The sequence below is a fragment of the Athalia rosae genome, chromosome 7, assembly GCF_917208135.1.
Source record: "Athalia rosae chromosome 7, iyAthRosa1.1, whole genome shotgun sequence".
NCBI lineage: Eukaryota > Metazoa > Arthropoda > Insecta > Hymenoptera > Athaliidae > Athalia > Athalia rosae.
Window position 1 is genome coordinate 8,372,497 of NC_064032.1, and position 13,148 is coordinate 8,385,644.

The window sequence follows — 13,148 nt, forward strand, 5'->3', positions numbered from 1 at the left end:
CGGTTTATCCCGTAAGCTCATTTGGGTTGAACGGCGGCACTACCACGGTCGAGCACTCGTCTTGTTTTCTTTTCAACTTCTGGGTTAGGGCCCGCACAAACGATTTCAAGAAGCTACCATCATCTTCGTCACTCATGTTAACGGTGCAGACGTTGGGTTCACTCACGGGGAGATTTTTTTTTTGCTAACAAAACCCGTGGTCAATTCACCTTTCGCATATCCCACTTCTGATGTTAAGAAAAAAAATAGAAATAGTGAGAAGGAGACTAGAAATCACGGTATCGAAGGAAATACTTTTATTGACGAAAGTGATAAGGCGACTCTATTGCGTGAGATTCGGAGCACAACTACGTCGGCGAGCGTAAGGAAGCGGCGAGGTAAACACCTCTTCCTCTCCAGACCTAATGCTGGCCGATAATCTTTCCGAATTAGGGTTTTTCTATCCCGTGGTGTGGGATATGCTAACAATATTATTGTATTCTTCTTTTTTTGAGGTAATTTTCCTCTCCTGAACTACCCCACGCTGAACCTAATCTCTCACATCCTCTGCTTCTATTCACCGCTGCTTATAGTTTTGCCACTTTTGGAATCGTAACGCTAAAAATCCTTCTCGATTCCGAACCTTTCGTCTGGGACACTTCTTTAACCGACCGGCTTTCTACTCCGAACCGTCGAACAAGAAACATCTCTTTCTGATGATTATCAACGAAGCCCATACGAGTCACAATGAATAACTAAACGGGAAAAATCATGATTGTTCAATACACTCTCACACGTTTCTCAACTATATCCTTCCAGCAAGGGCCAAACCTTCACAATTTGTTGTCGCGCTTCGAGTCTCATGTTACATCTGCGATAGTTGTTGAGATCTTCGCCAAAAACCAAACCTCCTTTTCTTCTTTTACTAAATTGTTCGTAATTTTTGCAATTTGTTGTCCCGACACTTCAAATTCTTCAAAAAGTTTCCAGGTGTCATTACGAATCGAATGACACCTGGATCATAAATTTTCGTGAAAGGTGAACTGAAATTCGTGAAAATGGTACATACATGTTGACTAGACGAGACCGATCTTTCAAATTTCATTCAGATTGCTTGAGCCGATTTAGAGAATACATCTTTCAAAAATTCAATGTTTTTTCCCACAAAATGGCGACTCGATATGCCCCTTAGTTCCACCACTGATGTGGAATTAAAAGCCAGCTCACCAGATCACCACTTTGTACTTTGGTGCACTTGGGTGCCATGTTTTTAGAATTTTTCGAAATTTTCCAACAAGATCATTTTGAGAAATTTTCCAGAAACGTTTTTGAATTTTTTCAAATTTTTTGAACAGATTTTTAACGAGTGGCGACGCTCCAAATTTGACCTACTTCGGTCATCTCCTAAAAAACCACGCTTTTGACCTTTCGGTAGTCAAAACTGTCGTTGCGGTTTTTTTCTCGATATTCAAAAATGATTCAGCAGACGCAGAATACTCCAAGCTTTCGAACCTCTTCTGAATTTCTGCTTCATCATTTTTTTCTTTGTAGTTATAAACCTCTAAACCGAGGGTTTTAACCCGAACGGCCTGACAGTAATGGTCTTTGATCAACTACTACCTGAGTATTTTATCCTACTTTCTTGATGGACGTTATGACATGTTGCGATCATTGATGATTCTGTCAAAATCAAATAATACTGTTACACGCATAGATCATAAGTAGATACAAGAAGTAATAACACAATTAGCTATGCTGTGTATTAAAAGATCTCTCGAAGTTTGTGCCAGATGAAGTCCCGTAGTTCACCGCTAGATGGCCAGGCGCCTTGACCTTGCCCGCAGCCAAGACACAGCGCGTAGAAAATGAGTCTACGGCAGCTCGAGTAAAGGGTCGGTGCTGTGAATCACGTGTCTTCTGTTGGAGCGCCTTCTTTCTCGTGGAAAATTTATTTTCGCATGATAATCCGAAATCCTGACATTTCGACGTCCAGTTGACAAGAATTCATGTGAAGGTCCATTATGCGCCAAATTTTACGCCCTTTGTGATATCAAGAACGAATTCCACTATCCGCAAGACCCGTTATAATGTTATCATTCGCGGTTATTATATGTAGCCCCCAATTTGGCGGTTACACAACCATTGGATTGGTACGAACATCAATTGGCAGTTGGCTTACTATTGATATAGTAGCACAAATTGAGCTTCTAGCTCTAGTTTCAGACCCTGTTTGATTATATGGTCAATTGAATTTCATATCAATTAGCGTCAAATCGTTGATATCGGCGATAGACGGTCTCTTCCCAGTTGGGATATCTAGATATTCTCTTGGCAATTGCCGACTAAATGGAATTGGACATTTGCGAGTTGGAGTTCGTGAAAATTAGACCTGTGGACATTGCTCTTGTATTGTAGTATACGGTGCTGTGCAACGAATTCGTACTGTTTGCACTTATCGTTGTTTCTCTGTGCACTGGGGTAGCTACCAGCTGCAATTGGCATTGAAGCACTGGTATCCATATATGTATACCGGGTGTCCCATTTTAATCTTACATCTGATTTATCTCGGAAAATACGACTCCGATCGAATTTTGAGTCAAATAAAACTTTAAGGGTTTAGAGGGGGACGTTAAAAAAAAAAATTTATTCCGGTCCAGGATAAAAAATGGCGACGTTAAGACGGCCAACATGGTTTTTTTCAACGGAAACCTGATTTTTTTTTCACATCATAAAATTTATCGAATCAAAACAAACAACTTTTGTAAGAAACATTTTGCCATACAAGTTCATAATTTTCAGGTAAGAACAATTTTTGTTGCGCGTGTGCGCGCCGAACACTCACATGGATTAGGTCTCTGTGGCTCGTCACTTCCGCGGTATTTTTAGACTCCAAACCCTCCATGTGAGTGTACTCTGAACACTTCTTAAAGGTGTCTTAAAGGTGTTCAAATATCCCGCCATTCATGTTCAAACATGCCCGAACTCTCTTCTCGACCCCATCAACTGTTCTTACCAGAACATCCCTCGGGATTGCACGGCAGGTAGCTCGTATCCGCTCCTTCATATTCTCTCGGGTCGTTGGAGCTTGACGGTAGACTATACCTTTAAGGTAGCCCCATAAGAAAAAATCAGGTGAGCTAAGATCAGGTGACCTTGGAGGCCACTGGATAGGACCACCTCGACCAATCCACCGTTGACCGAATTTTGCATTCAGATGATTGCGAACAATACGAGCCCAGTGAGGGGGTGCACCGTCTTGCTGCCACCACATCTGTAGACGCGTACCGTAATCAAGATCTTCTAACAAAATAGGCAATTCGTTTTGCAGAAAATGAAGATAGCGGACGGCGGTTAAACTTGCTTCGAAGAAGTAGGGACCTATTATTTCCCCGTTGATGATACCACACCAAACATCCAAACTCCACCGATGCTGGTGATCGATCTGTCTCGTCCAATGTGGATTCTGATCAGACCAATACCGGAAGTTCCATCGATTGACTTGACCTCGGTTGTTAAATGTGGATTCGTCACTGAACATAACAAAGCGAAAAAAGTGTTCGAATCGATCGATTTGTTCCAACGCCCACCGACAAAACGCAATTCTTCGCAATGGATCAGGATCAGGTGTGTCCTGGTGAAATTGTATTCGGTACGGGCGGTATTTCGCATCTCTCAATACTCGACCTACCGTGGATCTGGGTATTTCCAGTCGTTCTGAGATCACTCGAACACTCAAGTGAGGATCCATTGCTGTCATGGCTAAAACAGCCATGTTTCGAGCCGCATGCGGGCCATCAAAATCATTGAGGACGTTTCGGTAACGTCGGCGGTGGCGGTTTATCTGACCTGCCCTAGCTCTCATTTCGAGGGTTCTAATTGTCTGCCGTGATGGGTGACGACGATGCGGATATTTGCGTCGATACGAATTTTCAGCTCGCAAATAATTGCCCCTACATTCTCCTAAAATAAGAAGCATATCAACAATTTCGTTGCAAGTGTAGTCAGCCATTGTTCAATTGCCGTCAATGGGAATTAGACTTTCTGTGACCGACTCAGAGACAAGACTGATCCTCGATATGAAAGAATTAAAAAGAGTCGAATAGCTAGCAAAAGAGCGACAGAATAACAAAGTTCGTCGGAAGGACATCGCGAGCTGCTGCGCTGAGAATTGTTGACAAGCCGCAGAGACCTTCCTTGCGAGTGTTCGGCGCGCACACGCGCAACAAAAATTGTTCTCACCTGAAAATTATGAACTTGTATGGCAAAATGTTTCTTACAAAAGTTGTTTGTTTTGATTCGATAAATTTTATGATGTGAAAAAAAATCAGGTTTCCGTTTAAAAAAACCATGTTGGCCGTCTTAACGTCGCCATTTTTTATCCTGGACCGGAATAAATTTTTTTTTTTAACGTCCCCCTCTAAACCCTAGAAGTTTTATTTGACTCAAAATTCGATCGGAGTCGTATTTTCCGAGATAAATCAGATGTAAGATTAAAATGGGACACCCGGTATTACCGAGACGCCCATTCTCGAATTCAATAATTCTCTGATTTCCTCGTTCTTTGATTCATTCGTTTTCAAAACACTCAACTTCAAGTAACTCTGCAATTAACATTCAAAGTTACGTATGATGAATAATCATATAAAGTGTAGAACCATTCATATAAATAAAATCATTGATAGTATCTATTCATCTTCGATCCCAATGTATAAATCACCATCATTCCGTTTGCTCCTAAGCGTAGAAGAACGTAGCATGGAAGAACCACGTCGAACAACACAAAAAAACAAAGGAGAACGTCGAGATCAATACAAGACATTTGATGCATCCAAAATTCAATAGTATTGTTAGCCTCAGCAGCGTCATGGCGATGTTTGTTGAACAAACGTCACATACTATTCGAGCCTGGTGTCCTTTTGTTCCGAGTGAGACTATATAAATGCCAGCTTGGTAAAATGATATCATCATGATTGAAAGAATAATTAGATATTGATTATTTGGATAATCATCATCAAATGAGATATGAATCATTTAAACTCATCTGATTGACTGAATTAAAACTCGGCAACGCTAATGAATAATGAAATACAAATATGGGATTATTAAAGATTTATAAAACATTAATTACTCTATTTGTTAATCCATCAATTAGTCATCTGCTGACTAAATGTAGAAAGAGTGACATCAGTTTATCAAACAAATGATAACGAATCAATTGCTATACAATATCATTTATCATTTCCTGTCGCCAATTATGGAATTATGCATACGACGAAGCTCTAAGCTTATATATGCTGATAAGCAGACTTCACTCAGATATTCGTTATTGTCATTCGACAAATCACGAAAATAAAGAATAGACTGGAATTGTTGTCACCGCACATTTATTAAATGTGTAATCATTGTCAGCTGTGATCAATGATGGTCTTCATCAGACACCAATCGCAGGCTGAAGATAGTACTTCAGACTAGGAACTTCACTTTCGTTTCTTCGAATATTGTCGGCATCCAGTAGTTCAAATCAACAATATCACATTGTTGTCACTACACCTTCGCATGCAACTGTGCGCATGAGTAAAGTCAGTTAATGAGTACGTTTGTCACAGTAGCTCCAGTTTCGGTCATGCTTATCAATAATGAACTCATGCTATGTTTTACTCAGTAATCAGGAATCGCGAAAGTGTTACCCATTTCATGTTGACATCGCAGCTATTGTTATCACATATGAACTGTTTCGGTGACTCGCGGTGTAGTTATTACGAGAATATCCAAACATGAATGTAGATACCACAATAAAAGTATCAACAACCAAAAGTTGATGATAAATCTCCTTCATACAACCTACGTGTGTGCATATTTGGTATCAGCATTTGTTTTGCACTACGTTATGAAAATGTTTTGGTTCAGCACACTCATGATATTTTACAATTACGGTTTTCTACGAAACATATGTCTTCACTTACAAGAAAAACTTATCTTTCAATCACTATCAGTCACCAGTGACATGCTTTGCTAGCCATAAATTTCCTTAAGTCCGTAATTCGAAAATCAGCCGACACTCTCCTGCTTCGAAAGATTTCATAGAACTTACTTGATTGGTCGCTGATATTGATTTATCTGAGAGTTAGCTGCCATTCACATGCCAGTGGCCACGTTCCTTGAGCAGTGTCATCCCACCCAATTTCAACGCCATTCAAGCTTGCCGCATACATTTTGCTGACGTCAAGTTTTGAAGCCCCTGATCGAACTCCGCCACCTCTAGAGATGATGAAAAAAACCACCAAAAATCTGGTTTTCTAACAGATACAAATATTCAACAACTTATTAAAATGACATTTTTATTGTGAAATACGGACCAATGTGCAGTTGTCATTTTCTGACATAACACAATGCGAATGTATCAACGGCGAGTGTTGGATCTGTCATCGTCAAAAATCATCTCAACCTATTTGATTCACCATATCATTTCTCTGACAAAAATAAAAAAGTCACTCGTATTTTACGCTATATAATCGACGAATATCATTTCAATGTCTTCGGTAAACACTTCTAACAGGTCTCATTTATCGTTAAATCATCGTTAGATGGGTGCAGTGGCGCTGGATCCCCCGACCTCTGCTGTGGCGCTGCAGTGAATTCGACTAGGGATATTTTGCGCGAAACTAAGTCCAACCGCGCAATGTTTACATAGGCTACTGATGATCACGATCTGTGTACGTACATTACATTCTTTATAATATTTGATAAACTGTGCTTCGAACTTCGCCAACCCATATACTGTGTACTTATAACATACGTTGCTACGCTTCTCCCGTCGAGCTTAGACTTTTTTTTTTTTTTTCTATTCCATGTTGGGCGCCAAATCGTTCTAACGATCAATGAAATTCAATGAAATAGAAACTCCGGATCTCAGGGCGTTTGGAAATACATCCTGGGTGAACTGAATGAATTAGGAACCAAGGACACGCAGAAAGAAAGGATTGAACGAGAATATTTATTTTTATCACGAAACAATGATCAAAATCCGAACACTATAACTAGATTTGGACCGGACTATTCTTCAAAGGAACAGGAATATTTTTTGATATAATATTTGGATCAATTTCCTAGGATTTATTAAACTAGGTATGGGGAAAAACCAGACAAGCAGAGAGGCTGAAGCTCTGTCCGCGATGCTGTTAATCACCCTTGTCGGTGGCTATACCCCGTTTCTACCGGTCGAGGGATTTTTATCAAACCTCTGATCGTGACTATTAACTTGAAGTTGAGGATTTCATTCATGTGGATCTTAACTGTTTGTAATGTTTCACATACAAAAATAAACCATAAGGATTAACACACAAAAAACATGCATCATAATGAACCCAAATCACTTATTTACACTAAGGCACAAGGACAAATCAGATTTGGCTAGATTACAAGGAATTATATGGATACAACAGATGAATACATTACCAGGATAAAATATGAGGAATTATATAGGTTCAATACAGGCATACACTATACGGATAAAATATAAGGAATTATATAGATAAAATAGAGGGATACATTACAAGGATGAAATATAAGGACTTATATAGATATAATAGAGGAACGTTCATCAGTATCAGGATATTGAGAAGATATGGAGGTGTAATAGACTCTACCTACAAAAACGTCTTACACAACAAGGAGAAATGAAAGAAATTAATCAGGAATTTTTACGCTCAAAAGCGAGAGTGCTACTGGTGAGCCCAAATAATTTGACGAGTGAAGAAATGACGAATGTTGGTGCCATTTGTAGATAAAGCATCTTGTTTTGTCAATGTGTACATCCTAATTTCGATGTATGTGGCCAAAATTTTTTTCGTTAGTCTGATTGAGTGAGTTTCGGAACTATCTGGGATGAATGTATCAGCTACGTATTGGCTAAGGTCGGGGAACAGCTGGTATCCTGATGATACCAACTCTTTGAGGGCTCAAGAGCTGAGTACTGCAGGAAAATCAGGTTCTTGTGGTACTCTACCTGAATTCGCATCAGAGGCTCTACGAAATAAGACTTCTGCAATTGAACAGATTTCAACCACACTTGCAGATGGCACTATCAACCCACCACGGCTTTTGGAATTCACTGAAGCAGTCTTGTTTTGACGGTGAGTAGTTGAATCTGTTCTGTTCTCTGAATCTGATGCTACGCAAGCTACGATGCAGTCTACGCACTTTATTTTTGTACGCAGTGAGCGTACTACAAACTCACCAATATATCCGATAGCTTGCTCAGAGAATTCGGTTAAGTTAGTGGCCGTAGACCAAGCAAAATGTCAAAACTGTTCCATTATATTGGCCTCAGGATAATCTTCAAGTAAGCCATACTTGGTCTGTACTTGAAGATTATTAAATTCTTCATAAACACTTTCATCATACCTATCAACTCGTGCACGCTTTGTAGACACACAGGTTGAAATTGTCGTATTATCCATGGCACGAGTATTTCCTGTCTCTACTTTTACTTCATGTCTAACCAGTAATCTTTTGTAGGCAGACACAATTCGTGACGCGGTGGGGTTCGGGCACAACCACTTCTACTTCTTATGGCAGCAAAAAACAACTCTAAATGGTCTCGAGACATTTTGTACGTCAAGAGATATTGCAAATGTGAATTAGGAGGTTTCACAAACGTGTCGAATATTGCAAATGTAGACAGAACGGCCGTATAAAACCCAATAAACCCAACTTTGCGTCTTGAATGAGACAATGGCGATCCATTTGATAATTTTGGTCTACGCAGGTAAGCAATTGACTCTGTAAGCCTCGGTCTCCAGATCATTTCATTATTTCGGTCCAGCGGACTTTTGTACCCTGAACCTCTGGGATTTCTGACATTCAGAAAATCGAAAATGACATCAATGTGTGTCGAATGAACTCTACGGTAGCCTCACGTCCTTCGAATTCAGGTAAGCCTCACACCTTCCAACAAAATTCTATGGCATCAGCCACACTGCTACTCAGTGTTTGTGCAGCTGAATAAACTTTCATAATCATTTTACGGTACTCTATAAGTTGCAACCGCAATTTGTTGCCTAAACTCAAACCCTCCTTTTCTTGCAAACGAACTAACTGTTCTATGGACCGCCGCTCAATTGTCTCGTTCTCATCATTTTTAAGAATTTTATACTGTTCTAAGCAGTTGCGGATATTTTTCAGCATATGGCACAGATCGCAGCACAATGGCGTATGATACCGAAAGCCTATAATTGCGAATGTGGATACTGTAACAGCAATTGTAAAGGCTTCAGACTGTTTGCATAACTTTCTGGAACAAAACAATGGAAATAATCCATATTGCCCACACGATCTGGTAGATTTTGAGGATAGATATGAAGGGTCTATGGAAGCATTGGGATCATGGCATGTAGCAACGCATGGAGCCGCTTCGCAACCTATCAGAAATGCAGGCAACGATAACAATACACAACGTGCTGCCAATATCAGAATCGAGTTCACAGTTTACTTCAATAACAAGGGTGCTGTAAAATAGCAAGACGAAGCAATCGATCGCTAATGAATAAGACGCGACTGTTTCGTTTCATATTCCGCTCTACATATCTTCAAATCTTGATCCTTGAAGTATTGTTAATATACAGGGTGCACCATTTAACTCTGTCACCCCGAATAACTTGCTTATTATTGATTGTACCGGAAAGTGTCACATAGAAAAGTTGTTGCATTCGAAGGGGGAAAATGAGTTCTGGAAGCGAATATCATCCGGAGGTCATATCTTATGAGATTTCGGTGGTAGCGATGTTTTTTTAAATGGGACTACCTATTTTCTTGCTCACCACAAGAAAGCTGACATCAAAACGCATCCAACCATGTGCAACATCATGACCTTCCAATGACCTTTGGCTTCAAAATTCATGATTAAACAATGGAGGTGGGAATTCAAGGCGAATGAATTGTATCGGCACATTCAATAGTTCTTTCACCTAATTTATTTTATCAAATGCTCAAAATGTTGTCCATCGACCTGAATGCACTTGCCAATACGCATAATAAAGGATTCCCTAGCTCTGCTTATCATTTCCGGAGTAATATTTGCACACGCATTGATGATACGTTCCTTCATATTCGCCGATGTCGTTGGGACGTCTCGGTACATAGTATCCTTGATCATTCCCCAAAGAAAGAAATCAAGTGGTGTTAAGTCAGGAGAACGAGCGGGCCAACAAACTTGTGCTCCTCGACCAATCCATTTTCCGGGAAACTTTCGGTTCAGTACACTACGTGATACATGCGCGAAATGTGCTGGGCAACCATCATGTTGATACCACATCAGTTGGCGATCTTGTACTGGGATATCCTCTAATAATTCCGGTAACTGGTCGGTTAACATGTCGGCGTATTTTTGTCCATTTAGATTTCCATTAATGAAAAATGGACCGATGATTTGATTATTCCAAATGCCACACCACACATTTACACTCCATGGACCTGTCGAAGCCATCTCGGATTCTCATCCGACCAATAGTGCATATTATGCGTATTGACCTCACCATGGTTTGTGAAAGTCGACTCATCACTGAATAGAACGTACTCGAAGAAACGTTCATTGTTTTGTAATTGCCGTTGTGCCCAATGACAAAAATTCATTCGATTTTGAAAATCTTGATCTTCGAGAGCCTGATGCAGTGAAATGTGATATGGATGAAATTTATGACGCTTTAGTATTCGCAAAATACTAGATTCGGAAATACCAGAAGATCTAGCTAGTTGTCGCGAACTAACATGGGGATCCACTCTTACGGCAGCCAAAACAGCGACTTCTGCTCCTTCATGAGTTTGAGTTTTAACTCGATTTCTTTTGGCCGGTTGAACACTGCCTGTTCCACGAAATAATCTAATGACGTTGTCAATAGTACCACGAGTCGGGTGTACTCTATCTGGATACTTTTCTGCATAGAGCCGACATGCTTGCACTAAGTTTTGCCCTGCTTCGCCATAACAAAACACCATATCAATTTTTTCCAATTGCGTGAACATTTTTACAAATTAGTTTGGAAGTAAAAGTACTCTGAAGGAAGTGCTCTCAAGCATTCCGTATTAGACTGAATGAATCGGACGGAACATTATTCAAGTTCGAACAACAGAACCTAGTCTCAGACAATCTACGGTGTTTGTAAACATTGTAGCTGAATGTGAGTAGTAAAATGTTTGATCTCTACGATTCCTGGTATTTGGAGTAGTGAATAGACTACCTGATGAACTAATACGGCGTATTAGACAATTGCATTTAAGTTGATGGACAACATTTTGAGTATTTGATAAAATAAATTACGTGAAAGAACTATTGAATGTGCCGATACAATTCATTCGCCTTGAATTCCCACCTCCATTGTTTAATCATGAATTTTGAAGCCAAAGGTCATTGGAAGGTCATGATGTTGCACATGGTTGGATGCGTTTTGATGTCAGCTTTCTTGTGGTGAGCAAGAAAATAGGTAGTCCCATTTAAAAAAACATCGCTACCACCGAAATCTCATAAGATATGACCTCCAGATGACATTCGCTTCCAGAACTCATTTTCCCCCTTCGAATGCAACAACTTTTCTATGTGACACTTTCCGGTACAATCAATAATAAGCAAGTTATTCGGGGTGACAGAGTTGAATGGTGCACCCTGTATACTGAAACTTTTCCGGGCGTTCATGAGGTATGCTCTCAACGAACGGTCGAGCCGTGGTGGGTTTTTTGCATTAAAATTTCATTTAAGGCTTCTTCTACCAATGATAATACTAAATTTGTAGTCCAAGGATAGTGTTGGGAAACGAACTCGGATTTGTGCAAACCAGAGCCGCCTTCCAGAGCCAAGAACCTGGTATGAACTCAATTATACCAGGTCTGTCCAGAGGGATTGTTTTGATCTGGGAAAGACACGGTTTCCGAACTCGGGTAAAACTAAGTTTCACCAGAGTCGTCTCACCTTCTACAGAGCAGGTAGATCTCCCTGCCCGCTTGTTCAGACTCGGATCTAATAAGCAAAAAGTCAGATACGGATTGCTATCATCGCTCAATCAGTACTGCCGAATGTGTGCCTTGTCCACCAAAGCTGGCTCTAAAGTATGAGTCAGGAAAAAGAGATAAATCATAAGTTCTGCCCAGACTTCATAACTCGAAAAGGATTCCCAAATATTATTATTCAAAGTCAAGGTTTGATGGCTGATGATATAGACTTGCAAAAGAAAACGAAGGTAATAAAGGTATGAGTAACCGCCTTTCCAAAGGCATAGACAAAAGTAATATTATATTCTATTCTATCCTAACTGTATCCCTATTCTAACACTAGATTCTACACAGTGTTGTGGACTAATAACCCGGAGGTTTGTAATGTTAATTTTTAAATGAAGTAATAAGCGCTGTTGCCAGGATTTATCTTTTTGTGTGTTCAGGTTATGTTTGCACGTGCAGAAACAAATGCTGCTACAGCTCAATGCCTGGGTTACTGCTGAATATATTTTGGGTGATCAGAGTTCAAGTTTATTTCATAAAAACGAGCTTTTTTTCCTTCCCGCCGGATACCTAATATAAGTGAATTTTTTTTTTTACGAATTTGGAGAAAGATTCGACTTCTATTTTAGTTGTGCAAAATTCCTCTAAGTAAAAAGAATCAAACGCTATTTTAGCTAACGAGTGAAATTTGCAAGGTTATCAGTCAGTCGGTTAACCCACAGCTGTGAGCTGGTTGAACCCCCCGTGTTCTGGTTGTTGTCCGCTTCTTACAGTTCTGGTGGCGTGATTTTAAGTTGCGCCCTAGCGAGAGCGCGGCTTCATAATTTTGCATAGCCTCTAACCGTCACGTGGTCCTCCTGTTCTTGGCGTGTCCGGTACCGGCCCTCGTTCTCTGTCGCTGGCCCACTCGACTTGTTACAATACCTATACATATGTAATGTGTTCGAACGTTCAGCATAATTTCGATCTATTTATTACAACGATTTTGTATGAACTTTCAATTGAGAGCATTTTTCGTAAGCGTCTGGTGCAGGAACCAAAATGTATGAACGTATACCGCTTCAATAGTTCGAATCAATAGAATTCTAGAATACAGCTGTTTTTGTGAATTTCAATTCAGATACTAGATATTTACGAAAAACTGCACTATGTTTTGTTATCATTCTAAGTTTTTCCTATATGAA

At 40.0% G+C, this 13,148-nt stretch overlaps 1 protein-coding gene across 1 annotated transcript; it reads left to right on the plus strand.

Moving 5' to 3' along the window:
* Positions 1-9,199: 9,199 nt before the first annotated feature.
* On the plus strand, positions 9,200-9,593 carry LOC125501879 (the record flags this gene model as incomplete). Its single annotated transcript, XM_048658995.1, has 1 exon — positions 9,200-9,593. A coding segment is annotated over one exon (297 nt), but the record flags the coding sequence as incomplete, so codon positions are not given.
* Between the last annotated feature and the right edge of the window lie 3,555 nt (positions 9,594-13,148).